The sequence below is a fragment of the Pecten maximus genome, chromosome 14 (genome assembly GCF_902652985.1).
Source record: "Pecten maximus chromosome 14, xPecMax1.1, whole genome shotgun sequence".
In the NCBI taxonomy this organism is placed as follows: domain Eukaryota; kingdom Metazoa; phylum Mollusca; class Bivalvia; order Pectinida; family Pectinidae; genus Pecten; species Pecten maximus.
The window spans coordinates 5303012-5330862 of NC_047028.1; the positions used below are offsets into that span (position 1 = coordinate 5303012).

At 33.8% G+C, this 27851-nt stretch overlaps 1 protein-coding gene across 1 annotated transcript; it reads left to right on the forward strand.

Annotated features, from left to right (window-relative positions):
* The first annotated feature begins 7345 nt into the window (after positions 1 to 7345).
* LOC117342009 lies at positions 7346 to 27724 on the forward strand. Its single transcript, XM_033903949.1, has 8 exons — positions 7346 to 7878; positions 16029 to 16749; positions 17103 to 17123; positions 21105 to 21217; positions 21548 to 21615; positions 22040 to 22401; positions 23447 to 23785; positions 24346 to 27724. The coding sequence occupies exons 1-8, from the start codon at positions 7753 to 7755 to the stop codon at positions 24726 to 24728; spliced, it is 2133 nt and encodes a 710-aa protein (XP_033759840.1). The 5' UTR covers positions 7346 to 7752; the 3' UTR covers positions 24729 to 27724.
* The last annotated feature ends 127 nt before the right edge of the window (positions 27725 to 27851 follow it).

Sequence of the window (27851 nt, forward strand, 5' to 3'; positions counted from 1 at the left end):
ATAGGGTATGTACTGACAGAATAGTGAGTATATTAATACAGTATAAATAGGACATTATACCTGTAGTATAGGGTATGTACTGACAGAATAGTGAGTATATTAATACAGTATAAATAGGACATTATACCTGTAGTATAGGGTATGTACTGACAGAATAGTGAGTATATTAATACAGTATAAATAGGACATATACCTGTAGTATAGGGTATGTACTGACAGAATAGTGAGTATATTAATACAGTATAAATAGGACATATACCTGTAGTATAGGGTATGTACTGACAGAATAGTGAGTATATTAATACAGTATAGATAGGACATATACCTGTAGTATAGGGTATGTACTGACAGAATAGTGAGTATATTAATACAGTATCAATAGGACATTTACCTGTAGTATAGGGTATGTACTGACAGAATAGTGAGTATATTAATACAGTATAAATAGGACATATACCTGTAGTATAGGGTATGTACTGACAGAATAGTGAGTATATTAATACAGTATAAATAGGACATATACATGTAGTATAGGGTATGTACTGACAGAATAGTGAGTATATTAATACAGTATAAATAGGACATATACCTGTAGTATAGGGTATGTACTGACAGAATAGTGAGTATATTAATACAGTATAAATAGGACATATACCTGTAGTATAGGGTATGTACTGACAGAATAGTGAGTATATTAATACAGTATAAATAGGACATTTACCTGTAGTATAGGGTATGTACTGACAGAATAGCGAGTATATTAATACAGTATAAATAGGACATATACCTGTAGTATAGGGTATGTACTGACAGAATAGTGAGTATATTAATACAGTATAAATAGGACATATCCTGTCTAGTAGTATAGGGTATGTACTGACAGAATAGTGAGTATATTAATACAGTATAAATAGGACATATACCTGTAGTATAGGGTATGTACTGACAGGATAGCGAGTATATTAATACAGTATAAATAGGACATATACCTGTAGTATAGGGTATGTACTGACAGAATAGTGAGTATATTAATACAGTATAAATAGGACATATACCTGTAGTATAGGGTATGTACTGACAGAATAGTAAGTATATTAATACAGTATCAATAGGACATTTACCTGTAGTATAGGGTATGTACTGACAGAATAGTGAGTATATTAATACAGTATAAATAGGACATATACCTGTAGTATAGGGTATGTACTGACAGAATAGTGAGTATATTAATACAGTATAAATAGGACATATACCTGTAGTATAGGGTATGTACTGACAGAATAGTGAGTATATTAATACAGTATAACTAGTACATATACCTGTAGTATAGGGTATGTACTGACAGAATAGTGAGTATATTAATACAGTATAAATAGGACATATACCTGTAGTATAGGGTATGTACTGACAGAATAGTGAGTATATTAATACAGTATAAATAGGACATATACCTGTAGTATAGGGTATGTACTGACAGAATAGTGAGTATATTAATACAGTACAATAATACAGTATAAATAGGACATATACCTGTAGTATAGGGTATGTACTGACAGAATAGTGAGTATATTAATACAGTATAAATAGGACATTATACCTGTAGTATAGGGTATGTACTGACAGAATAGTGAGTATATTAATACAGTATAAATAGGACATATACCTGTAGTATAGGGTATGTACTGACAGAATAGTGAGTATATTAATACAGTATAAATAGGACATATACCTGTAGTATAGGGTATGTACTGACAGAATAGTGAGTATATTAATACAGTATAATAGGACATTACCTGTAGTATAGGGTATGTACTGACAGAATAGTGAGTATATTAATACAGTATAAATAGGACATATACCTGTAGTATAGGGTATGTACTGACAGAATAGTGAGTATATTAATACAGTATAAATAGGACATATACCTGTAGTATAGGGTATGTACTGACAGAATAGTGAGTATATTAATACAGTATAAATAGGACATATACCTGTAGTATAGGGTATGTACTGACAGAATAGTGAGTATATTAATACAGTATAAATAGGACATATACCTGTAGTATAGGGTATGTACTGACAGAATAGTGAGTATATTAATACAGTATAAATAGGACATATACCTGTAGTATAGGGTATGTACTGACAGAATAGTGAGTATATTAATACAGTATAAATAGGACATATACCTGTAGTATAGGGTATGTACTGACAGAATAGTGAGTATATTAATACAGTATAAATAGGACATATACCTGTAGTATAGGGTATGTACTGACAGAATAGTGAGTATATTAATACAGTATAAATAGGACATATACCTGTAGTATAGGGTATGTACTGACAGAATAGTGAGTATATTAATACAGTATAAATAGGACATATACCTGTAGTATAGGGTATGTACTGACAGAATAGTGAGTATATTAATACAGTATAAATAGGACATATACCTGTAGTATAGGGTATGTACTGACAGAATAGTGAGTATATTAATACAGTATAAATAGGACATATACCTGTAGTATAGGGTATGTACTGACAGAAAGGTGAGTATATTAATACAGTATAAATAGGACATATACCTGTAGAAATAGGGTATGTACTGATAGAATAGTGAGTATATTAATACAGTATAAATAGGACATATACCTGTAGTATAGGGTATGTAAAGACAGAATAGTGAGTATATTAATATAGTATAAATGGTACGGAGTAGTAAACATGACATTTCCCTGTAGTGTAGGGTATGTACTGACAAAATAGTGAATGAAAACACACTATGAATAGAGGATCTCGCTTGACTCGCGATATTGTATAAAGTTTATTATAAAGTAAATTGTATTTTACCACAATATGTGGGTGGTATTCAACTCACAAGGCATGAAATAATCATGACAACAATTAAATTACATTCAGTTTATACCACACGTGGAATATACTCGAAATGTGTTGACACAGTGACCTATGACCGGGACTATATTTAATCACGTGGTTCAATGCAATTTGTTTGGCTAATACTTGAAAGCCGCTTCACGATGACCTGGAAATGATAACGCATAGGAAGAAGTTCACAGTTGATTTGTTATATTCTTGAAAATAGATATTTTTTGATCAATTTGATGCTGTGAAAAAATAAGCCTAATTATTCTTTTTTATTATTTGTAATAAAATGTAATATTTCCATATAATTTCCTAATTTGTCAGTTTTGCATATTAATTAGTTGCATTTCAAATTAGGTCATATCCTTACACCACAGCTGATATTGTGAAAAGAATACACGTTGACCCAAAACAGGTCACTTCTTAAAATAACTTTTCTTTTGTGGTAGAAACAGGTCATATACATTCTAGGTTGTTGTATATGGTATTGCTTTCACTCTCGTTAGTTATTTTTCAAACTCGCTAAAGCTCATTGTTTTGTAATTTTTGAAAAATAACTAACTCGAGTGAAACAAATACCATATAAAACAACCACTAGTTGTGTAACCTCTATTGATCACATGAGTCATAGTTATAAGGAATGGAATGAGCCCTATAAGACTGTATGTCTCCAACATTTCGTTACCACCACCCAAACACTAAATTACACAATATGGTGTTGATACACATGTGTCTTCCTAAATTTATGACACATTCTTACGCCATGACAGAGTATACCAGTCAGGATTATATAATGTAGAAACACAGTATTTTAGAAGGACGGTATTTTAATAACAGACGATAGGACATATATATCGGGCCGATAATCATTACGCCAATGAAACATTCTTTTGAAGAATTTGGGAGCAGTGCAGTGGTATACGCTGCGGGTATTGCTGGTAAGGCGACGGAGTGGCATAGATCGTGAGTTCGAGTATGTCTATAATAAACACGCACGCACGCACGCACGCACGCATTGATCACAAAACACTATTATATATAATATTTATATATATATCAATTCCGATATAACATAATTATACAAAGATTATCTATAACAGAAACAAAATAATTCATAGGCGATTAGTTCTTTACTTTACAATGTCCGTATTTTTATGTATATATCACTACATAATTTGTATCTACTTATTTATGTTGTCTTATTGGACAACGTGTTGTGTTTTCGCCATTAGACTTGGTCTAGGCAAGGTCGTCCGACATGATATTTCAATGGGGAGACTTGATAAAGTTTTCCCGGTAAGGTAGAAGGCATGTATATATAGGACTCCCTCAAGATAATGTATACATATATCAGAGGAAGGACCCATTAGTGCTATAACATTCCTTTCATTTCAGAATATCTTATTATAAACGTCTTATATAAAAATGGAATTGGGTAACAGGCAAAGCCTTTGAAATCTCTCTCTTTCGTGATATAATTAACGACTGTGGTTCAGCACTAACTCGTCTCAGCTGTCAATCTGTCATTAAGTAAAAATCACTGGGGCGAGGAATGTTGTGACCCAGACGTATCAAAGTAAAAACCATACCTACAGCTGTATGTGTAAAAAACATACCATATTCAGATTCAGATATGTTTATTAAAGTGTCACGTATTGATACATAAAATATACATAAAATACAAGCTTCATTTCACTAAAAACGTTAAAATGCATCAACTCCCAGCCATATTTGGCTTATGAGACACTACTACAGTAAAATCTTGAGAGTCAATTAATATTAAGACTTATTGATAAAGTTTTGTCTTCTTTGGTACATATCAAACAATAACCTGGCGACAATATTTTGCAAAGTATCTTCTTTCATAAGAAATATGAATTTGTCTTTGCTGTTTAAAGCATTAAAATTCTGTAAATTAGCTTCTGCTTTATTAAAAACTAAAAGTCTCAAGTCAGAGTAAAAATCGCAATCAATAAAAAAGTGAGTCTCATCCTCAACATGATTTGATGTACAATATATACATTTCCTTTCTTGTAAAGGAATTATTGGCCTGGCGTATCTACCCATTTCTATAGCTAATAGCAGAGAACCACTTCTAAAATTAGATAAAATTCTTCTGTGTGATCTATTTCTAATATTTTTAACATAAAAACTTGTACTAATTTCATTTTATATAGGCGGTAGGTACGCAATTTTACACGGTTACTATCATTAAAAAGATCATTTCTCCAATCTATCTGGTCTCAATTATCCAATATCCGCTTAATATCACGAAGTTTACATTTAGTCGAGCGTTGACTGTTCATTACATCAGATAATCCAAAACTATGTATAATAGTGTTACCTACAGCTGCATGTGTAAAAAACATACCTACAGCTGTATGTGTAAAAACATACATACAGCTGTATGTGTAAAAAACATACCTACAGCTGCATGTGTAAAAACATACATACAGCTGTATGTGTAAAAACATACATACAGCTGTATGTGTAAAAACATACATACAGCTGTATGTGTAAAAACATACATACAGCTGTATGTGTAAAAACATACATACAGCTGTATGTGTAAAAAACATACATACAGCTGCATGTGTAAAAACATACATACAGCTGTATGTGTAAAAAATATACCTACAGCTGTATGTGTAAAAACATACCTACAGCTGTGTAAAAAACATACCTACAGCTGCATGTGTAAAAAACATACCTACAGCTTCATGTGTAAAAAACATACCTACAGCTGTATGTGTAAAAAAAACATACCTACAACTGTATGTGTAAAAAACATACCTACAGCTGTATGTGTAAAAACATACCTACAGCTGTATGTGTAAAAACATACCTACAGCTGTATGTGTAAAAAACATACCTACAGCTGTATGTGTAAAAACATACCTACAGCTGTATGTGTAAAAACATACCTACAGCTGTATGTGTAAAAACATACCTACAGCTGCATGTGTAAAAAACATACCTACAGCTTCATGTGTAAAAAACATACCTACAGCTGTATGTGTAAAAAAAAACATACCTACAACTGTATGTGTAAAAAACATACCTACAGCTGTATGTGTAAAAACATACAAACAGCTGTATGTGTAAAAAACATACATACAGCTGTATGTGTAAAAAACATACCTACAGCTGTATGTGTAAAAAACATACCTACAGCTGTATGTGTAAAAAACATACCTACAGCTGTATGTGTAAAAAAAAACATACCTACAACTGTATGTGTAAAAAACATACCTACAGCTGTATGTGTAAAAACATACATACAGCTGCATGTGTAAAAACATACATACAGCTGTATGTGTAAAAAATATACCTACAGCTGTATGTGTAAAAACATACCTACAGCTGTGTAAAAAACATACATACAGCTGTATGTGTAAAAAACATACCTACAGCTGTATGTGTAAAAAACATACATACAGCTGTATGTTTAACGTAAATTAGGTTGTTCGTAAAGGTGTCCGTATAATGTTAAGACAATGGAATTCACACCATTGGAATCCTTCGGTAATTAAACATTTTCCTGTATTCTATGATTTGGTGTAAACTATGTTCCTTGAAGGACAAAACAGCTGTATTATGTAGTGTAATTCGTTTTGGTTCTTCTTTACCTAACTCTTTATCTTGTGTGTCTTTTGAACAACTCTTTAAATCTAAATTAAGCATTGATGAGTGTTGGAAGAAAAAATCATCTATATGATAAAGTTGATTACGGTATAAAGATAGAAGCTATCCAGCTTTTTTTTGTGTGCAATACTCGTCAATATAACGTCATTGTTTTGACCAGTGTACACATAGATTCATAAAGCAATATTGAAATCAAACGTTTTCTTTATAAGTTTATAAAAAAAAGTATTAAGATATATTGTAAATAAAATTTGTACTTAATCCGAGCTTACAAAACTTTATTATTTTGTATTTAGAAAATCTATGCTATAATTATGCGCTTATTTTCGAATGACATTTATGTTTTAGACTAATTATAGCTTCTGTTGCTTTCACCCCCTCCCCCAAAAAACAAAAACAACAACAACTTTGTTTAATTTTTCAAATTGTAGTTAAATGTTCCAATTTTATCATACTATTTATTTCTGGAATAAAAGATAGATACCAGGTCGCTAACTGGTATGTATCGGAAGAACTTTACCAAATCAGCCAACAAAGGGAATATCTTGGGTGATCATTAAGGCGTAGAGATATTTAAGGCCCGTATATTGTGTGTACTGCAAATGTTACGTTGTATCAATTAGTAAGCCTCTAACAATTATTGGACAAATCTACAAATGTATGATCACCGTTGATGACCTATGACTGTTAATAGAACAGGTGACATGAGTTCTATTAACGCCTACTAGCCTCTAGGTATATACAACTTTTACCTGTACAGATATACCGTCATAGTGCGCTATCGTTCATGCCCCGAAGGTTAATTAGCTCTATCGCACGTTTTCGGGGCCCCGGCTTGTTCTGCATGACTGAATCTGGTAGTGAGACAATGCTTCTAGGTATGTTATTCTCTGAATGGTTGACCATACTAAGTTCGACTGAGTAATGAGATGTTGTCAGTGGAGACAACGGGAATTTAACAGTATTATGAAAATATAACTACTCGTGTTTTAACGGATTTGATTGGGACATAATGCTTAAGGTCTTTTAAAGACCTTAATCATTATATCTTCGCTGATAACATGTGATAAGTGTTATGACAGCTGGGATTATACAATGGATACTATGGCCCGTGATTCCATACACAGTGGATGGATGTTTTACAGATTCACAGAAGGCAGAATTGTTAAATATGAACAAGGACGGAAGCAGTTCCTTGGCTTATGTAATTAAGACAAAAGGACAATGGAAACACCAGCCTGGGTAAAACGTTTTGACGACGAACCAGATCAACGACGTTCATCTTGTGTCATTCCATCAAAACATACCGAAACTTCTTGGGGTTATGGCAGTTTGTCCGACCAGGATCTGGTAAGTTAGGATCCCAGTTAGCTGATGACATTTGTTCAACTTGTTTGAACAGATAATTGGGATAAGTATGGCCAGTGTAAACATGCCAGTATATGGTAGTTCATTCGATAATCACTTAGATGTTCGCCTTAATCAGCAGGATTTTCTTGAAGGACAAAATTACACAAAACACCAAGAGATGTGTATTGTATAGATATAAGGACGATGTTGTGGTCACCATTATCAACCGATTGCTAATATTGTTTTTCCTCAGCTATACTCCAATCTCTTTTTTGAGAAATACCCTCATTACCTGTGTATTGGTAAATTATAATTGTAAATTAAGTAAGTGTAAAGGTGAATTTACTGGTGAATCAAGTAAGTTTAATGGTGAATTTTAATGTTGAATTAAGTAAGAGTAATAGTAGATTATAACTGTGAATTAAGTAAGTTTAATGGTGAATTATACCTATGAATTAAGTAAGTGTAATGGTCAATTGTAACTGTGAATTAAGCAAGTGTAATGGTGAATTATCATGATTGATTCAGTGAATGTGTACTGAGAGCCTCTTTACGTATATCTCATGAAGATAAATACACACAGGTTTTGTCGGGAGGAACATGTTCTTTATAAACAATTCCCCTTTGGATTATTTTTATCGAAATACCTACAAAAGTAAATAGTAAGTACAATGTACCATTAATACAGAGACTATATACACATCATATACTATCATTAATTCACCATATTTACAGCAAAAACATACATTTACATGACAGGATCATTACAAAATTAATAGACACACCTTAAATTTTATAAAATCAAATAAACTATAACGATATTGTATGTAATGATAGATATATAGGCTTAGATTAACACCCAGACAACCAAGTGCAAAATATCCAATTATAACAACAAAACATTCTCATAAATATTAATTTATTTCCTGATTATACCGGTAAATGGTAAAACAATGCAAATGTATTCGCAGTCTATACATGTTTGCCTGTCACTAGGCATTTTAAGCCGGCGCTGTCTATGACAGAATTACAAATTTACATATCACAATGTTAAAGCATCCTACACACGATCATATACTCCTATATAATAGTATCATATGATACATCCGCAACTATCTACTTTAATAATTAGGATGTATTACTGGTTTAATTGTTCTAACCCTACAAGGAAATCAAATAGGAAATGGGCTTTAAAATAGAAAGCTTAAATGATACATATTTTAATTAGGTCTGCGTGCTGTTGAATTATAATTTCGTGAAGTGAATTATCATATGTATTTCGTACAAAACAATGGGCCATTTGTGTACGTGCTGTAAAGGTCAAACGACATCGAGCTACCTTTGTGTTTAGCGTGTGTATTTAGAAACCTTCTGTGTCCCAATGACAAATGATGCCGAAAGATTTCATTTGAAAATTGTAAATCGAGGTCAAATCTGATAAAATATCTGTTCTGAGTTTGTGTCCTTACTAAATGCGTTTGTATTGTCCTAAGGGCAGGCCATGATCTGAGAACAAAATACGGACGTGTACACATGTTTCCGACATAGCTGAATAACAGTTGACCACTAGTGATAACGGGGTCAAGCATTCGGCCATGTGTATCTGCATGGCACGACCATCATGGTATGTGGTATGTCCAGTTCTCTCGTGATTAAACACAACCAATTGCCTCATGTAAACTAGTATTACTTTAACTATTATTTGATTTGCATGTTTAATCTTTTACATTTTTAATCTCAGTTTTATTCATTTCATTTTATGAGCGTTGAGCGTTTCATTTGTTAGGAATGATCAATTGAATTATACAGGCATAAAGACAACACACCAAAATAAAACAATCATACAACATACCTGATGGCCCTTACAACGTCACGTGATGTTTTACCCGTAACTTATTAAACAAAATGAACAATATATTTGCCAGATAAGAACGCTTGTCGATTTTTTTGTCATAAGTTATCCCATTACAATGTCAAAAACATCAGTTTTCGAGGGGAAATTTAATCATGAAAACAGACCAATGCATTGCTCCGTCAGTTCTTTTGAAAAAAACAACAATCAAAACCAAAAAACCAAAATCAACCAAAATTTATTTTCAAACATCATATTGATATGTTATCCTGCTCAGAGGACGTATAGTAGAGAATATAAACATCGCATACTACTGCAGAAAGCTTTCAAGACATATTTTCAACACTGAAATAAGCATCTTGACAAATATTTTCATTTAATAACTTATAGAGACGTCTCTTTGTCAATATGTACTTTTTCCGTTTAGTATAACTTTCGATTTTAATCTTGTAAATCCCGCCTTGTGTATATATAAGATATGCTATCCTATTCATTGTAGTTGGCTCAAGTTCTTGAGTGGTGAATATAAACAATGTTTTTACACAATTTTCTATCCACTCCATGGATACTCCTCCTCTTCTTTGTCTCTGTAAGAAACATCTCAAAGTACATTGGTAGGAGGGAATCCTTATTATAGATATTCGTCCTGTCCGTCTGCAATTGGTGTATCGTATGCTAATATTAAAATAAATATCACCATTCTGGGCATGTCGAAACTGTTGTCAACTAGAACTGACATCGTAATGTACTTGAGAGCTGGATCCTTTTATCTGGTGATATTTACTACTATAGTTTGTATATTTGTATATTTGACATAGTGTACCAATTTGGGTACATGGTCTACCCATTTTATGTGATTTATTAAGTGTTGAAGGTTGATTTAAAACCCAGGAACAGTAAGGCGTTAAATGTGAAGTGTAAATATAGTATCTTTTCAACAACATGCGAATGAAACCAAAATTATTAAACTCGAAATAAAAAAAACAAAATGTAAACAGCCATAGATTGTTTTATATTTACTACTATAGTTTGTATATTTGTATATTTGACATAGTGTACCAATTTGGGTACATGGTCTACCCATTTTATGTGATTTATTAAGTGTTGAAGGTTGATTTAGAACGCAGGAACAGTAAGGCGTTAAATGTGAAGTGTAAATATAATATCTTTTCAACAACATGCGAATGAAACCAAAAAACTCGAAATAAAAAAACAAATGTAAACAACCACAGATTTTAAAAGTGAAAACATACAAGGAGAATACGACCCAGTGTTCCGGTGGAGTAAGCGTCCTCTGTTTCATCGACGGGAGCCGGTAAATCTAGGTCTATTCAGGGTTAAGTCGCATTCATAAAATGAAAGTTAGGGTTGGTGAAAACGGAACCACTAGATACATCAACAAACATCGAGCATGTCTTACTACATATTGAACAAGGCAATGCGATATTTCAAATCATGTTATTATAACAATTACAAATTTTCTGACACTGAATAATTTTGTTAAGCTGTGACACATCAATGTATACTCAATCGAAACTGATCAAAGCATAACTTCCCCAAACTTACTATTCCAATCAAATAAGTGATTTTTGATAACCTTGTTGAAATTTATCTAACGTTTGTCCTATATCTTTTTTGCCCTTTCTTTTTGCCCTTTCGGCGTACCTAGCCCCATATCGGAATATCAGTTTGTATTTTACTCTATTCTTTTGAATAGGGTATTCCGCTCTTATACAATGTTTCGCCCGATTACGTACATTTTTTGTATGTAACTTGTTGTTATGAAGGTTAAACGTTTACTGATAACCATTGTGGGAATTTGAACGTTTCCCGGTAGCCGTCGTGGAAGGTTGAACGTTAGCTGATAACCGTTAGCTGACCATAAACAGTCATACACATTAAATAGACTAACCTTATCGCAATATATATTCGCAAATTCACAAACTGATCATGATATCAATCGTAAAAATATCCCAATGTTTCCATCAACCAACCTAGACTTTTCCCTCTGGTATTGGAAGTTCGTTAGAATACTGTGTTTCATATTATTTGAAGGCTATACATTAAGTGATACGGACCTGATACTGCACATGTTGATATCATATTGTCTTATAGCCCCAATACTGTATGTCAATATGGAATATTTGTAATGATATTACTCTAAATTCAGTATGCATGTACTTTCGTCTACCAACTGTAGTTTGATAGATATTTCATGGATATCTACAAGAACAAATTACTCAATTATCGATAAGTTAGGCAAATACGTGCTACGTTACATAATAAAAAGATAACATGGAAGAAAATACAATACAAGCATATCCATTCAGAGATCGGCACGTGAAATATTCAGAAAAAAATCAATGTATTACCAAACAGTGAACAAGTGCATTTGTTCTTCAGAAGACATGCAATAGAGTACTCGATAAATTCCAACAAAGTTCAAAGGAAGTGGAAAATCAGAAACAATAACCGTTTCGGTCGGTTAATGGAAACTTTTAGTATTGGCAATTCCTTGTGGAATGTAGGTTAGTTAACAATATTAATACAAACATGTACTGCATCAGGGTGTATGGCAGTATACACTCATGTATACCAACATGTACAGTATCGAGGTCATGTACAGTATTGAGGTTTCAAGACACTTATTATACCAACATGTAATACAGTATCGAGGCTTCAGGACAACATACCATACCAACATGTACAGTGTCGAGGTCATGTACAGTATCGAGGTTTCAAGACACTTATTATACCAACATGTATAGTATCGGGGCGTTCAGATAATTATTATACCATCATTTACAGTTTCGGGGCTTCAAGACAAGTATTATACCAACATGCACAGCAGTATCGAGTGTGTAATACAATTATTATACTAACAATATTTGGACTGAAAGACAATTATTATACCAACATGCACAGTACTGAGGCTTCAAGACAACAATTATACCAATATACACATTTTATTGGCTGTATGACACAATATCTTAATTACCAACATGTAAAGTCTCATGGCTGTACATGTAAAATAATGTGTATGCCCTCATCTAAAGTTTAATGACCGCAAGATAGTATTTTTTATCTTATAATTATATTCATGTACATAGTGTTTTTATAAGAAAATGAAAATGTTACAAAGTGTTATGTATATGCCCCGTGTGACCTAAGTGTTGTACGAGCTAATTAACAATCGATTGTGAGATTGAATAGGCATGCTTGTCAACGTTCGATTATAAGGAGTGGCATTTACCAGTAGATAGGAATTGTCTCATTTACCTCGTAAATCGATAGAGGGATAGGCGTGACCCCCTCTCAGAGCTGACAGGTATTGGCGTTTGATGGCCACACGACTGTATCCCTCCCACATAATAATGATGACTCCATGATTTCCGTTGTCAAGTCATCGTTTTGTACCTGTATGCCTTTCCTGTGCATATACGTGTGAGTTAAGCGTCTGTGATATCGTGATGGAGTCCGATATGTCGTCACTGTTCTTACTGGTGCGTATCTACGCCATTCCATTCCAATTTAATGGCAAAATATTTCTTAGGATATTTTATATGAAAACTTCCTTCTTATATGGACATTATCTCTTCCTTTGTTCCTTTTGTTTCGAATTTGAGTTGATAGTTTCCAGAAAAAGTTCAACATGACTTAATGTATTGACTTTAGTTTTAGATTGTCCTCGGTCCTTTATTATTTAGTTTTTCTTGGAAAATTTCATGCTGACTTCAGTTTTAAATTGTCCTCGGTCCCTGTTATTCATTTTTGACGAAGAGTTAGGGATTTTCTTGGAAGGGTTCATGCTGACTTTAGTTTTAGATTGGCCTCGGTCTCTGTTATTCAGTTTTGACGAAGAGTTAGGGATTTTCTTGGAAGGGTTCATGCTGTAAGTGCATATACTCCGACCGAGGTTTGATATGTTCGTATTGTAATAAAGATATCCCGTACTTGTAGAAAGTCACATCATTTGGATTATGAAGTCGCTCTTTTTACTGCGTAAGACGCTTATCCCTCCGGATCCATGTCTTATTGCCGTTGTATCTGGTCAGTGATTTCTTTGTTACATTCTATTTCATGCTTTACTTATGTGCCGTCGATTTTACATTGTAAAGTAAATTACTGTGTGTTCTTGGCTGCACATAGCAACTTGAGAAGAAAATATACCGCATATTAACCACTGACATGACCTTTATCTTAACAGTTACGAATATGTACGGTATCTATAAACTATACGCTAATTATGGATTTATGATAACTAAGCCGGTACAAGGATGTGATGTTGCGTTTATATTGTTCTTTTAATCTGAATATGAAAGTATCTGCAGCTAATCAATTCACAATTTGCCATTTAAAAACTTAATTACAAGGAAATGTATTCTTGAATAAAGGAAAGAAAACAATATATACCAGAAGAGAACGGTTAATGTTATACATTCCTGGAAATGACATTGTGTACTAAGTGGATATCCGAATCACTGACAGGCAAACCACGACTTTAACATTGCTCCAGGTAAAGTATAGTCTAAATATAACCACTGTAGGACAGGCTTTATTGTCTGCGCATCATTTTAGTATATTTGTGCGAGTCTGTGAAGGGAACATTAATTTTACCGAATAAAGATATCAGACAAAAACATATTGTTACATACAGGTTTTTTTATATGATTTATTTGTTTTTTTGTGATGACATGCTGTGTTAGTATGGTGATAAAGCTATATTTCGTTTTGTACTGTGACAGGGAGTGCTAGATTGTGTTTGTTGTCACCGCTCTAATTGTCATTCTGAGAATGGAATTATACCCGATTTTTTCTTTTAAATACCTGGCTAGTGTCATAAAGTTGATGAAGCAGAAGACGCTTATCCTTTCGGAAAACATGGTTTTATTGAGTGTTTTCAAGAGTCTCACATGTTTATTTATGTTTTATTTATATTTCGTCCTGGTCTATATTTAGAATAATTAAAGTTTTGTTTATTCAGTGTTATTTACTCTGTTGATTTGTCGGTAATAATAGTTGAATTATTAGATATATTTACAGCCGACAGGTATGATGATTTATGTGAACACTAGATGTTATATAAGGGTCTAGATCAAGATCTACTGTGTTTGTTTTAATCCAACCACAAACCTAGCAATAGATATACACCATAACTTATAATCGTTATATACAATAAGATCTATGTTCTACTACTATTATCTAAACTAAGACTTATTCTCTACACTTAGATCTATTATCTACACTCAGATCCATACTCAGATCTACAATGTATTATCTTAACTTAAATCTACTAAATTAACTCCTTAACTTAATCTCCGCATACTAAACTAGATATTTCCAATGCCCAGCTAATGCTCACAGCGACGACCGAGAATCGTATAAAAGCACTAAGCATAATGGAAAAAAAATCATAAAATATTAGATGAAAGAATAAATTGAAAATGAAATATATATATATAGCTTCAATGAATATAATCAGATACTATTAAATGTCATTGAACTATGTAGCATCTGAAGTTTTAGGAATTCTCAAGATTCCCACCCGATAATGTATCAGTTACTAGTAACCAATTCAAAATTCCGATCAAATAGATCGATATTATACATGTAAGTGTTTATCAAAGCCAACATTAGCGGATTAAATTCGCGAGTACTACGCCCGTAAATCCCCTGATCACACATTAATAATTAAATGCACGTGCTTCACATGTAGCTTCACTCTAGGATGAGAAAAGTCAATTCCATATAAAGGGGGGGGGGGGGGGGGGGGACCATTTACTTCCATTTTGATACATTGATTCTGTTATAGGATGCTGTTATTTATCAATCTCCCATAAAAGTTGTATACATTTATAACATATAACCCCGAGTTTCATATTCAATACGCTACCCCAGGCTGTTTAAGTATGCTTCCCTGTGATTTTGTACTCAATTTCTGTTGGAATGCCATGTTTTAGCACACAGGTGTAAGCTATCATCAGTCATAACAATTCAAGGCTCCTTTACCAAGAAACACCGCCTAGACTTGTGTTTATATATGGACGTAACAGGAATATATAGCTATTTAATTATGATATACCATTCTCTTTATAACAAAAATACAAAAATACAGAGTTACCTCAGTTCATCAAAGCTTTAGTTATTTGATATCATTACAACGCATTATTTTAATTTCTTTGATTCAATATAATCCGTTACCTATCTAGTATTCTAAACATCTCTTCTCCAGCTGTTGTTTTGCACTAGGTTTTTATTACGCACGCTGTCTCTTATTAAATGACTTCTTCTATTTCAGAGATCATTGCATCACTCCAACAATAATTTCTCTAATGATTACTGTGATGGACCGTCAGCGGACAAAGAGTTTCCCTGCATTCGGACAATTTCGCCTGATTGTACAGTGGCGGAGGAAGAAAGACGAAAAAAGAAAAGAAGGCGACAGTTGGATGAGACCTCAGGTTACAGCACAACTTCTTTGAGTGAAATGTCAGAGTTCGAAACTCATACAAAAAGAAGAGATCGTCGGAAAAGTTCTAATCCACATCATCATTTGTATGTAGGCAAAAGACGCGAATCAGCGACTGACAACCGCAGTGATAAAAGTAGGGTATCTCAGCCTGCAAGTAGACGTGAAAGTGAAGTGTCAAAAACTCACTCAAGTAAACATATACGTGAATTGTCCAAGGAATCATCACGGACGGATTTAGACAGAACAGGACAACGCATTCCGAGAGTTCATTCTACTGCGGAAAGCATCGGGAGTTTACATAGTGGTCGAAGTGCACGGAGCAACCATACGCACAGGAGTAATCGCTCTAAGTCACAAACGTCACAGGCCAAGTTAGCGAGTGTCTGTTCGGCAGATCACACGGACCCTTTTGCCTTTATACAACCCGTACCCGATTCATTTAGTACCCGTTTACGGAAGACATTGAGGCCCTGTATGGGGGTGATGATAATGCTTATTTTAGCTGCAAGTCTAGGGGCTGCTATTTACTTTGCTATAGAATTAAAAAGTAAGTTACAATGTATGAAATATATAATATATAAAATGTTATTTAGATAATGATATATATTTCAGTTTTCGCAAACGCTACGAACATTTATGCGAATTATTGTTGATATTTTGATATAACTGTTGTCAAATTTTAGCATAGCTGAATGTATAGTTATGATATCTTTTTTTTTGTGTAACAACAATGTATATATATTTAAGGCTTATCATGATTTTGTAAAATGTAAATGATGTAGAAACAACATTAAATATTGAACAATAACAGTTGTTAATGATGAATACACATACAATAATGTTTATTCTTTGCGACGTGATTTATTTTTCATTTATCGATGTATGATTTACTCTTTGCAGAAACACACGAAGATGAAATAGGTAAGTTTTTAACATACGCAATCGCTATATTAGAAACTGATGTTATGACCCTATAACACACATTAATGTTGCTGAAAATAAAGCCGACAGTGATTCATGTTTACCAGCAGAAACAATTTTCATTTACATTCCAATAGGGTGTGGCGAGGTTATTCTTTGTTATTTGACTAACGTCGATCTGTAATGTACCTAGAACAGAAAAGTCTATGCCGTACCAATTATATGTTACTATATAGTTGTTAAGTTTACAACTAGTATTTCGTGATTGTCCCAGTCGGGTCTTTCTCGCGGGTATTAAAACATGCCTGGTAATCATTAGGCGGTTCATTCATTTATGTATTTTAGCGTAACCAAAAGCATTCGATGGCAACTATAGCAAATTAAAATCCCCGCAAATACTATCAACTATAGTACTTGACGTCACAAAAGTGGTCACATGATCAAACAGTGTTATAGTATCATAACACATGTTGTATTATCTATGTACTGCAATCAGAGGGTGCAGGTCAAAACCAAAAATAGTGTTGCGAGTAATTTGCAATCAACAAGATATGAGATTTGATGTCCTCTTCGTTTACTGGAAACCACAGGACAGTTTCAACAGCCTTAAAATGACATAGACGTCATACCTCATAATATTTTCCGGAAGATAATGGAAAATGTCCCATTACAAACCTAAATGAAATACGTATTCATGTAGCATATGTTTACGCCAATCGTCAACGGACACGTTGTCAAAATACTGCACGCATCCCCTGTTTATGCCAGTTGTGAGTGAATGCCACATTTAATTGAAGACAATAGGCACATCAACGTTCCCCTTTTGTCACTTAGAGACACCACTCGTTTTGGTATTATTTATAAAAAATATTATACACAATTTTGGTCGTTTATTGTAAAAACCATATATTGTCCTTGCTTGTTGATAGTACAACGATACCATATAGCCTATTCGTGATATCAATAAGGTCACTACTTCCCAACCATCTGTATACTTCGATAATGTTCCCAGAGTATTTTGAGCAGAATAACATTATTTTCCTCATACCAAAAACGCTAAAACTGTCGTTCCGCCTGTATAATGCCCGTCAGATGACACACTACGTTCAGATGTCATATACCGCGGCTAGTCACCTCACCACTGTCCTTATAAAGGTGTATGTCACTGGAATTACATCGGAATTCGTCATTGTATAACGGTATTCCACCAGCGCCTGTCGATGACATGTACATTTCTCCTGAAATATTGTATACAGTTTGTCTCGCTTCATTAATTCATAATTGATCTTACTGTAATTTCTGTTTGACACAAATTGATAAAAATGTTTTTATGTATTTTATCCTCTATATATTATTGACAAGTAACAATTCCAAATTGCTATTTCACATTTGTCACGTGATTCCTCTGAAAACAGAGGATCTAACATTAGTGGCTATGTCATATAGAACTAATCAAACGAGTGCAATAAGACGATATTGTACTTACCTTTATGCGAGTGACATATCAAATCATTGAACGAGTTTAATCATTTCATTTTATATACCGTATTCTGGAGCGTAAGATTCTCAAGGCACGCTATATGTGATAATCGTTGATTTGGTGTACATGTATACTAGAACCTTAATCCACCTTATTCCAACTTTTGCCCTGGTTCTATCGATTTGTAGTTAGAATCACGATTTTCGTTTTCGTGTTCCTCGCGTTATATAATACATAAATAACAGTATACACTTATTGGGATGCAATAGAATATATCATAAACTACAGCGCCCATTTATTAAAGCTTTATTTAAAGTATATAGCGATATCTAATTACAATGTTTTCTGATGTAATCTAGCATATACGTGCAGCTGTATCTAAACACTTATAACACGTGATTTGTAGTATCTAAATCGATATATATATATATATTAGGCAGTATATCAGTAACCCTAGTTAATGTCGTTTCGTTTATGGTACTATGAACCGGAACACGAATAAGTATGAACGTTGGATAAATGAAAAGAAGCAATAGAAATCCCACGTGACTCTCGTTTGAACGAGAAGATATGGAAAACGTAATGACAGCAAATACATGTAATCAACATCTTGTGTGTCGCTTCTTCAGAATCAAATAAACTTGTTTCAGAATTGAATAAGTAGTGCCGTCAAACAAAGTCAGCTTTTAATTACTCTCTGCCTGCCATATGTAGGCTCTCGCAATTCTGTAATGTCCCGCTGGCCAGTATCTTTTCAGTATCGTCTGAAATAAAGTAGGGATTGTAACCAAGTCGTTACGACATAATCAGGAGAGAGAGCCTCCGTAACACTTTAAACAGTGTAATGAATAAGTAATATCATGCATGCATTCTTGTATTCGTAACATGATATATAAAACCCACTTTTTCAATTTCAACAAATAACTGAACGAAAATATGTTTATCAATAGCGACAAAATTGTTAATTTGTTTTCAATTCAGTGGATATGTCTCCGCGATATAACATAATAATGACAAGATTCCATTATGGTATACTGTACTTTTATACAATACGAAAGGAGAAAAGGTTTGACCAGATTCATCATGAAATGTTTTTTTTACTATATCTGTTTTAAGATTGGTACTACAGTGTAATTTGATACAATACGGAAAATAAAAGTAAAAGTAACTACTTGGATATAACGGTATACATATGATTTAAATTAATTCGATACAAATATACGTAAACGTGTCATCCTATTACACAATACTAGTACACGTCTAAGGTTAAATATACTGGAATGTGATGATATATATGTTATCCTGTTACCTCGACTCTAGGCGTGTCGACATTGTCACTTCACGTGACCTCGATGAGGAAAGATATTAAATCATCAGTGTTTTTAATTATAAGGTAAATGCCACAGGTGAAGATGAATAGTTGTTCTACAGCGTGATGGAGGAAGTCATGCTTATTAAATTCAATAAAGTGAATGGAGTAGAAACACGTATAGTCGGGACATCTAACAGTTAGATTGTATTTGTATAAGCCCTGCTAATAGCTTTCAAGTAACAGTTCTCTTAATGGAGTAATGGGCACAGACTGTTAATCATGTTGGCAGAGGAATTTATACTTATATAATATTTTCATAGCTTTGTGGAGGAGAATTTACTAATACTTAAATAGTTCCGTGAATGAAGTCTGTCCATATGTGCGTAATAATTTACTAGTTTTGTGGAAAATGTCGTGAATATATAAAATACAAATAACGTAGAAAGATAATCTTATGTAATATTTCAAGTTCAGTGGTGGACGTCATCTTTTGTATTGTTTACTTCATGTTCCAATCTGTAAACAAAATTAATAATATTAGTCAAAGGTGTTGTCGAACTTACACCAGCAGTATCATTAAATACGCACTTAATACATGTTATAGCATTAATAAAACTTCTGAAGTGATCTTTGCCTTGTCGTTGTAAACGTTTCTCGTCTTCCTATGAGCACAAGTGTTAGCGTCACCAGGGGTCAGTGACGGGCATTAAAAGGGTGACTTACTTTGACTTGTTTTGTGTTGAATTAGATATAGGTTCTTAGGTTAAGATTGACATCGTCTTTCCAAAACTGTTGTTGATAATTGGAGAACCCCGTCAATTTGAATCAAGATATTTTAGAACGTTTATTAATGGGGGATACGACCTTAAACGAAGTTGATTCCCGGTCTTTGACATTTATCTAGGACGAATGAAATGTATATAGGTACAATGTTTGTCATAGTATATGGGATATCGCAAGGTCAGTATTGGTGAACATGAGAATACTCTATTCATTCTAGCGGTCAAATTAACGGACCGATTTTGAAGGACTTCTACAAAATGTACCTGGCATTCATTGGGCATATCGCCATGATCCTTAATTGGCATATGACAAGTTTTTAACACAAAAAGTACAGCAGGGAACGATAGGGGTATAGTTACATTCTCAGAAAACTTCTATATGTTTACATTTAAACAAATATTTTCAGAAATGCTACGTGCCAATTTAGCTGTAAAAATAAAGAATACGAGATATGGAAAATCACTGGATGAAATGATGCAGTCTGATTTTAAAGGTCTGGCGTTAGACTACTGCCAACAGGTAAGCTTCAAGAGTATCTACAATGAACCTCTTGCTGTGCTGTATTTTTAGCTGAATTATATTCAACACCAGTACCTCTATAATTTTGGACATATAAGCTTTACCGACTAAATCCCTGATTTAATAAAAGAACACTCTGTAATACGACATGTTTTCTTGTAAAAATGCTTGACCTAACCCATATATATATGAGAATACCACATATTCGCTTACAGTCTCGTGAGGAAAGTCTTTCGTCCTGTTGGGCAACCTAACTATATCTTCATTTATACCATGATATTTACCCTCAAACAGTTAGAACATGATCCTACATCAATTGATAAATTTCAGATGGATCGATATTACCAGCGTAGTCATTTCAAAACCACTTACAGAGGATGTGAAGTAATATCAATCAAGTAAGCACGATTTAGTTTTTGTGACGAGAAAGTCAAATCTAAAATTGATGTAAAGGATTGTCTAAACAAAGTGTTATTCTTTGATCAGATTTGAACTTAACCCTAGATACATGTATGATTGGTTTAACCAATTTCAACTTCCATCTTACCATCAGGCAACATAAGGTTACCTTGATATGATCAATGTATGTATTGTGAGGAACGGCAGTTGCTTTTTACTTAATCAATAGTCTAAGTAATACATACATCGTAACTGCTTTAAGCATGATATTGTTGATCGTTGACCAGTCGTCTAAGTTGAAATAATCAAATGTCAATCGATACTGACGTATTTTGTGTAAACACATATATTGCCCAATACCAAAACCATATGTTATAAATGTTGAATGCCATACTTCCGATAACACTGTTTATTTTATCATAGAAACGAGCATATCAACTTTACGTTATTCTTCATGGAGAAAGATGCAACAACCAAGGATATTATATCAGTAATAGAAACCGCCGCACCGAAAGTGGATAAATCTGGACAAGGCGAAGTTGTTGAAGATAAGTTTGAAATAGAATTAGAAAACGTTAAGATCACAATAGAGCATAAACGGACGCCTGTTTCGTTTAGTAAATTGAGTAATTCCTCACCTGAAGGGGATTCTAATTTAAAAGAGAGCGAAAGTAAAAGCAGATCGTCAGGCGATAGAAGCTCCAGTAAGGTGCAGATTACAACTACACCGTCGACAACAACTACAACTCGCAGAACGACAACTACTAGGGCACCGTCAAAAACAGGTAACGATTGCAGTAATCATATCTCACAATACTGATTGAATAGCAATACGTCGAGCAGTACATTAAGCAAATACGTGACCACAAGGTCAAAACTATTGTTTTTCTACACAAAACGCTAGACGCTAACTTCAATACGAGTAGTGACGGAATTGTTCGCAATTTAGCTCTAAATGTACAAGCAAAGATGTTTGTCATAGGTTTGCTCTTAATGTACACGTAGAGATGTTAATACTATGTCTGCTGTTAATGTTCAGGTGAAGATGTTAATCATAAGTCTGCTCTTAATGTTCAGGTGAGCATGTTAATCATACGTCTGTTCTAAGTGTACACAAGAAGATGTTAATCATAAGTCTGTACTATTTATCTGGAATATATTTCGTGGTGTAGTCCCTATACACATGTTCGTACGGTGATTTAATTTAAATGTTACGATACCATTTTGTGCCAATAACAATTAAATGGTACGCTGTATAAGCTGGACCTGATTAGCGACTCCATTTTATAAGTGTAAATATTTGTTATGTGATTGATAAACATATGTAATATACTTATGTTGATTTTTTTATAATGCAGTAAAGCATGCATATACTTATTAAAGAAATATTTAAAGAAATGTTCCTTAATTCTACAAATGAATACCCCCTTTATTTAGGAATGGAATGATGTGTAAGCATACATTTATGCAAAAGTGTCAATGAGACCGCCTCATTTACTTGTAAAACTCTAAGAACATCCCCAAGTCTACGAAGTGACTGAAAAAAATATATGCATAAACAAACGTTAGCATATACAACGGGTGCACTACTAGGCCAATATGTTAGCATGTTGGTCCACTCACAACACTTAGGACGTATGGACTAGCACATAAAACGTTACAATGATACTGTAGGTTATCTTTGGCATAGTTTATTTTCGGGACCCTTCTGTCGTTTTCTCGTCATGTATAATGTCTTAACATGCTAATTGTTAACTTTTCGTGCTGTTAGTGTGGAACCTCCAGTCCTCTATTGTATGTTTCTACATGATCTCATTTGTTACGTTACAGATTTAGCGTGGACGCCATGCGCCTTTAAGGATGGTTCTTTCTATCCCCATCCCATAGCTTGTAATAAATATTTCCAATGTGAACACGGTCAATCGCGACTCCAAGTATGTACAGGAAATTTATTATTCGACGTCACTTCCGCCGTTTGTGTAGAGGACAGAGCAGACCTTGTTTGCCCGGATGCAGCTGCTGCCCCGCCAGCTCCCCTGACTAGTTCTTCCTCCGCAAAAACCACGATCGCCACTTCTAGTGCCATACAGACGACGACACCTGCCACCAAAAATGGCGACACGAGTTCGAACAGTTCAATTGGGTCATCAATATACCCATCCCGACCTGGTAGGTTCTTTAATTATCGTACTTGAACAATGGTCACATTAAGTTATTTTAATGCTCTCCATGTCTGGTTAAATAGCGCTTACTTTTCAGTTATTTCAGTTCCCAATAGCTGTGGATAGACATAACATATTTCGCCTTTTATGAGTAGTTATTGTTGTGGTCTCTTCCATTGCCGTCATTTGATTTATCACCTTTAAACGCATTTGTTTAATCAGCACACAACATACAGACGAGGCATTTCATATCTTACAGCTTACTCTCGAACACCTTATAAACTTACTTGTTTAATGATAACGCAGTATATATATGTGGTATTTTATAGATTACAGCTTACTCTCGAACACCTTATAAACTCACTTTTTTAATGAGAACACAGTATATATATGTGGTATTTTATAGATTACAGCTTACTCTCGAACACCTTATAAACTCACTTTTTTAATGAGAACACAGTATATATATGTGGTATTTTATAGATTACAGCTTACTCTCAAACACCTTATAAACTCATTTGTTACATGAGCACGCAGTATACATACATGGTATTTTGTATCTTACAGCTTACTCGCGAACACCTTGTAAGACGGGACCACCTGGGAAACTTTTTCCACACCCTGACAATTGTCTTAAATTTATACAGTGCATCAGTCCTAATAAGGGCGTGGTCCAGAAGTGTGCGACTGATCTGGTGTACGACCCCGAAGCCATGGCATGCATTTTCCCGCGGAACTTAGAACTGTTGTGTCCTGATCTTGTTCCCTGTGACGGAATTGTCCGAGGATATTTTCCACACCCGTACAACTGTTCAAAATACATTCAGTGTGAGTCGGGGAGTGAGGTGATACAATCCTGCAATGTTGGTCTTGTGTGGGACCCGGTGATAAATTCGTGTGTTTTTAGAACTCCGTCGAGCATTTGTCCAAACGCTATGAAACCAGCATAATGTTTAATACACATAAGGGATAAGATTATCACGCCAGCATACGTTAGCATCGTTATGTAGATGTCGAATAGTCAATAACCCAGTGTAAAGCTATACAAATATGTATGTATAAAGTGGTGATATCCAGAACGACGGAGACCATTCTAAGATAATGGATTTTTCATCTTAAAACCCAAAGCTGATCAAGATCAAACGGATACAATTATTTGTATTTATTCAGACATAATGCTTTTCGTGAATAAGAATGTACTAGGTATTGTTGCTGTCCACGTCACTTAAAATGTCACCTACGATATTCATGTTGATTCACTATCCAACGTGTTGTGCATTAAATGTTATCACCACCCGTCAGGAATGCCATCTGGTCTGTGTCCCATATGGTAGTTTTTTTCGCCATTACGTGCGCGAAAAGGGACATTAGTGACATTCGGAGGTGAAACGTCATTCATTGCTCTAAAATGTTGTTTTATTCGTCTAACTAGGGTGGAGTTTGATTAATAGCGTTGCCCGCCTGTAACTGGTACTTTCCCCCTCATAGACCACACATTAAACGTCATATTAATTACCTACATACTACCCATTAAACAAAAGACACACCAGTTAGATATACGTGCTAATCAACCAGTTAATTAATTGCCTTTGTTATTTCCGTATTTAGTCATGGAACTCGGAAACGTTTTTGCATCCGGGCTCCCTAGTAAGGGACATGTATTCGCGATCGATTGATTTTACATAAATCCTGCAATGAAGGTTTTGACGTATCATCAAGGGTTACTTTCGAGCAATATTTAGCTGTGATGATTAGATATATACATCCATGAGTTAACTTTTTTAATCTTAAGTAATCTCAGTTATATTCAAACGCAGTAATAAACGAGTGATTATATTGCAAATATAATAATGTGTTACGAAGACGTTCTCTAACAATATAGACATGATTAACATAACGTCTTTATATCAGTTGTTGTTTGCTTATTTTTTAGTATTATGCAAACTTTTGGAAGAATGTTTAAAAATCAATTAACCAGATTTTAAAACACTTTATCAACACCGAGTTCTTGTTAATGACATTATTTAGAATGTACATACATGGACTTGTGTAATTGTATTAGGTGTGATACCACAATGTGCTTGTTTGATGATATATGTATTTAATACACGGTGTATGGATGACAGACTATATACAAAATGTAACGTCATATAAATGAATAAACTGCATCAAGGGACAATAACTTATCCTACGTAATAACTGTAGCTTTGTTGTTGTTAAAGATTCTATCCGTTTTAGCCTCACTACTTACTATTTTGTCTTTGTGATGTAATTTTGTGCAGTATTTGTATACCCTTTCATTATTGACAATCCCACAGATAACGTTAAACCAAACTTTGTCGTTATGTCTTTGTGCCATTTAAGGAATGCTAGTAAAGGAGCCAATGTAGCATAATGTACATTGTTCATACTTATACATAGTTGTTGTATCGCCTGTCCTAAAATTATCATACTTATACAGTCATTTAAAGGCAACACAATATATTTAGGTTGTATTATATCACATACGTATTTGTATATATATTTTACCAATATTTGCACTCTTATATAAAGACCATGTATATATATATGCCAAATGTTTAAGACCTTAATGAGTCCTTAACATAGGCATAGCAAAGCATTAGTTCTACTCTTTTATGCAGATATTACCTATATACACCAAATGTATTGATTACTATTCTTTATTCCAAATTGTTATACGTTAAATATTGATTATGACAAAAACATTTACTGGTTCACACATTTAACATTGAGTAATATGATTTATAGTTAAGTTTGTCCGACTGCCTATATGACATGGGCTGGGCTTGAACTGTGAATATATGAATGAAATCAGCTTAAATAAAAACTAGCGTGCTGTTTATGGCAATCGTGATCCCACGTGACATCGTATGTCAGGATGTGCAGAGGCAACTACATTACAAACATTGGTCACACCCACGACTTCCTAACACATTTCCTATGTTAACATTCGAACAAAATGTATTATATCCATCAAATGTAACCTAAGTATTTAGCTAGCCTGTAGTAATGTAAGCTGTCTTCAATAAGAAAAAAATATACCTGTAACGGTGATCTATCAATGTTAATGTTTTAGTTTATGATTTAAAACGAATATAATTGAGTTAGACAAATGTATTATGACACATCACACGATGGATGTATTCTTAATTATATCATACTTATTAACCATTGTCTTCAATCATTTCCCCAGCAACTTGACTGGTGTAATCACGTAATCCAATATTCAATATCAGCATTTGAAACTGATGTCTACACCGTACTAATGTGTATTTAATGATTGTCTATTATCCAGCACACGTATTACTATTTTACACTTACATGATAGAAATCGTTCACATTTCTATTGTATTGTTACAATTTGTGCCTTGTAACATTAAATAATGATAAAAAATACTGTATTACTGTACAAATGTTTATATTTTAAGAAATGTAAATTTACAAACATTTGTTCTATTTCTAATTGATTATATACAATAGGTAACCGACCTTATTGTTAAGTACATGTGTACATTACATACCAGTTCTAGAGTATTGTATTGATTTCAAAAAGGTTAATTTTGTTTATACACATATTAATGTTGTACACCATTATCTATTTCTGATATCATAAACTACACTACATTTATGGTGGTATATACATATTGTATATCGATAATTAGTATTCCTGTTTTAATTATATTATCATTGTAAACCATCAACAAACAATTACGACGAGGCTCAACTGCAATGAGTAGGTACTGTACAGGTACTTTAATCTAACAACTTGGTTCGACAATAAGGGATAGCGTATTGCTTTTCTTTGACAAATGAATGTCTATGGCAGTACAGGAGGCTCACGTGCCAAACATATCGAGCGCAAACCAAAGTGTATCTATATGATAAATACGATTTGTGCGAACACCAATAAATTTAATATAAAGTACGTGGTGTCCTTTGTCTTTACACTGGCCGCGACATTTACAAGCACATTTATGAAAAAAAAAATATGGTTGACCCCCGGCTGTTGGATAATTATTTACAAATGTTTACCGTTGATTTGAATTAATTAT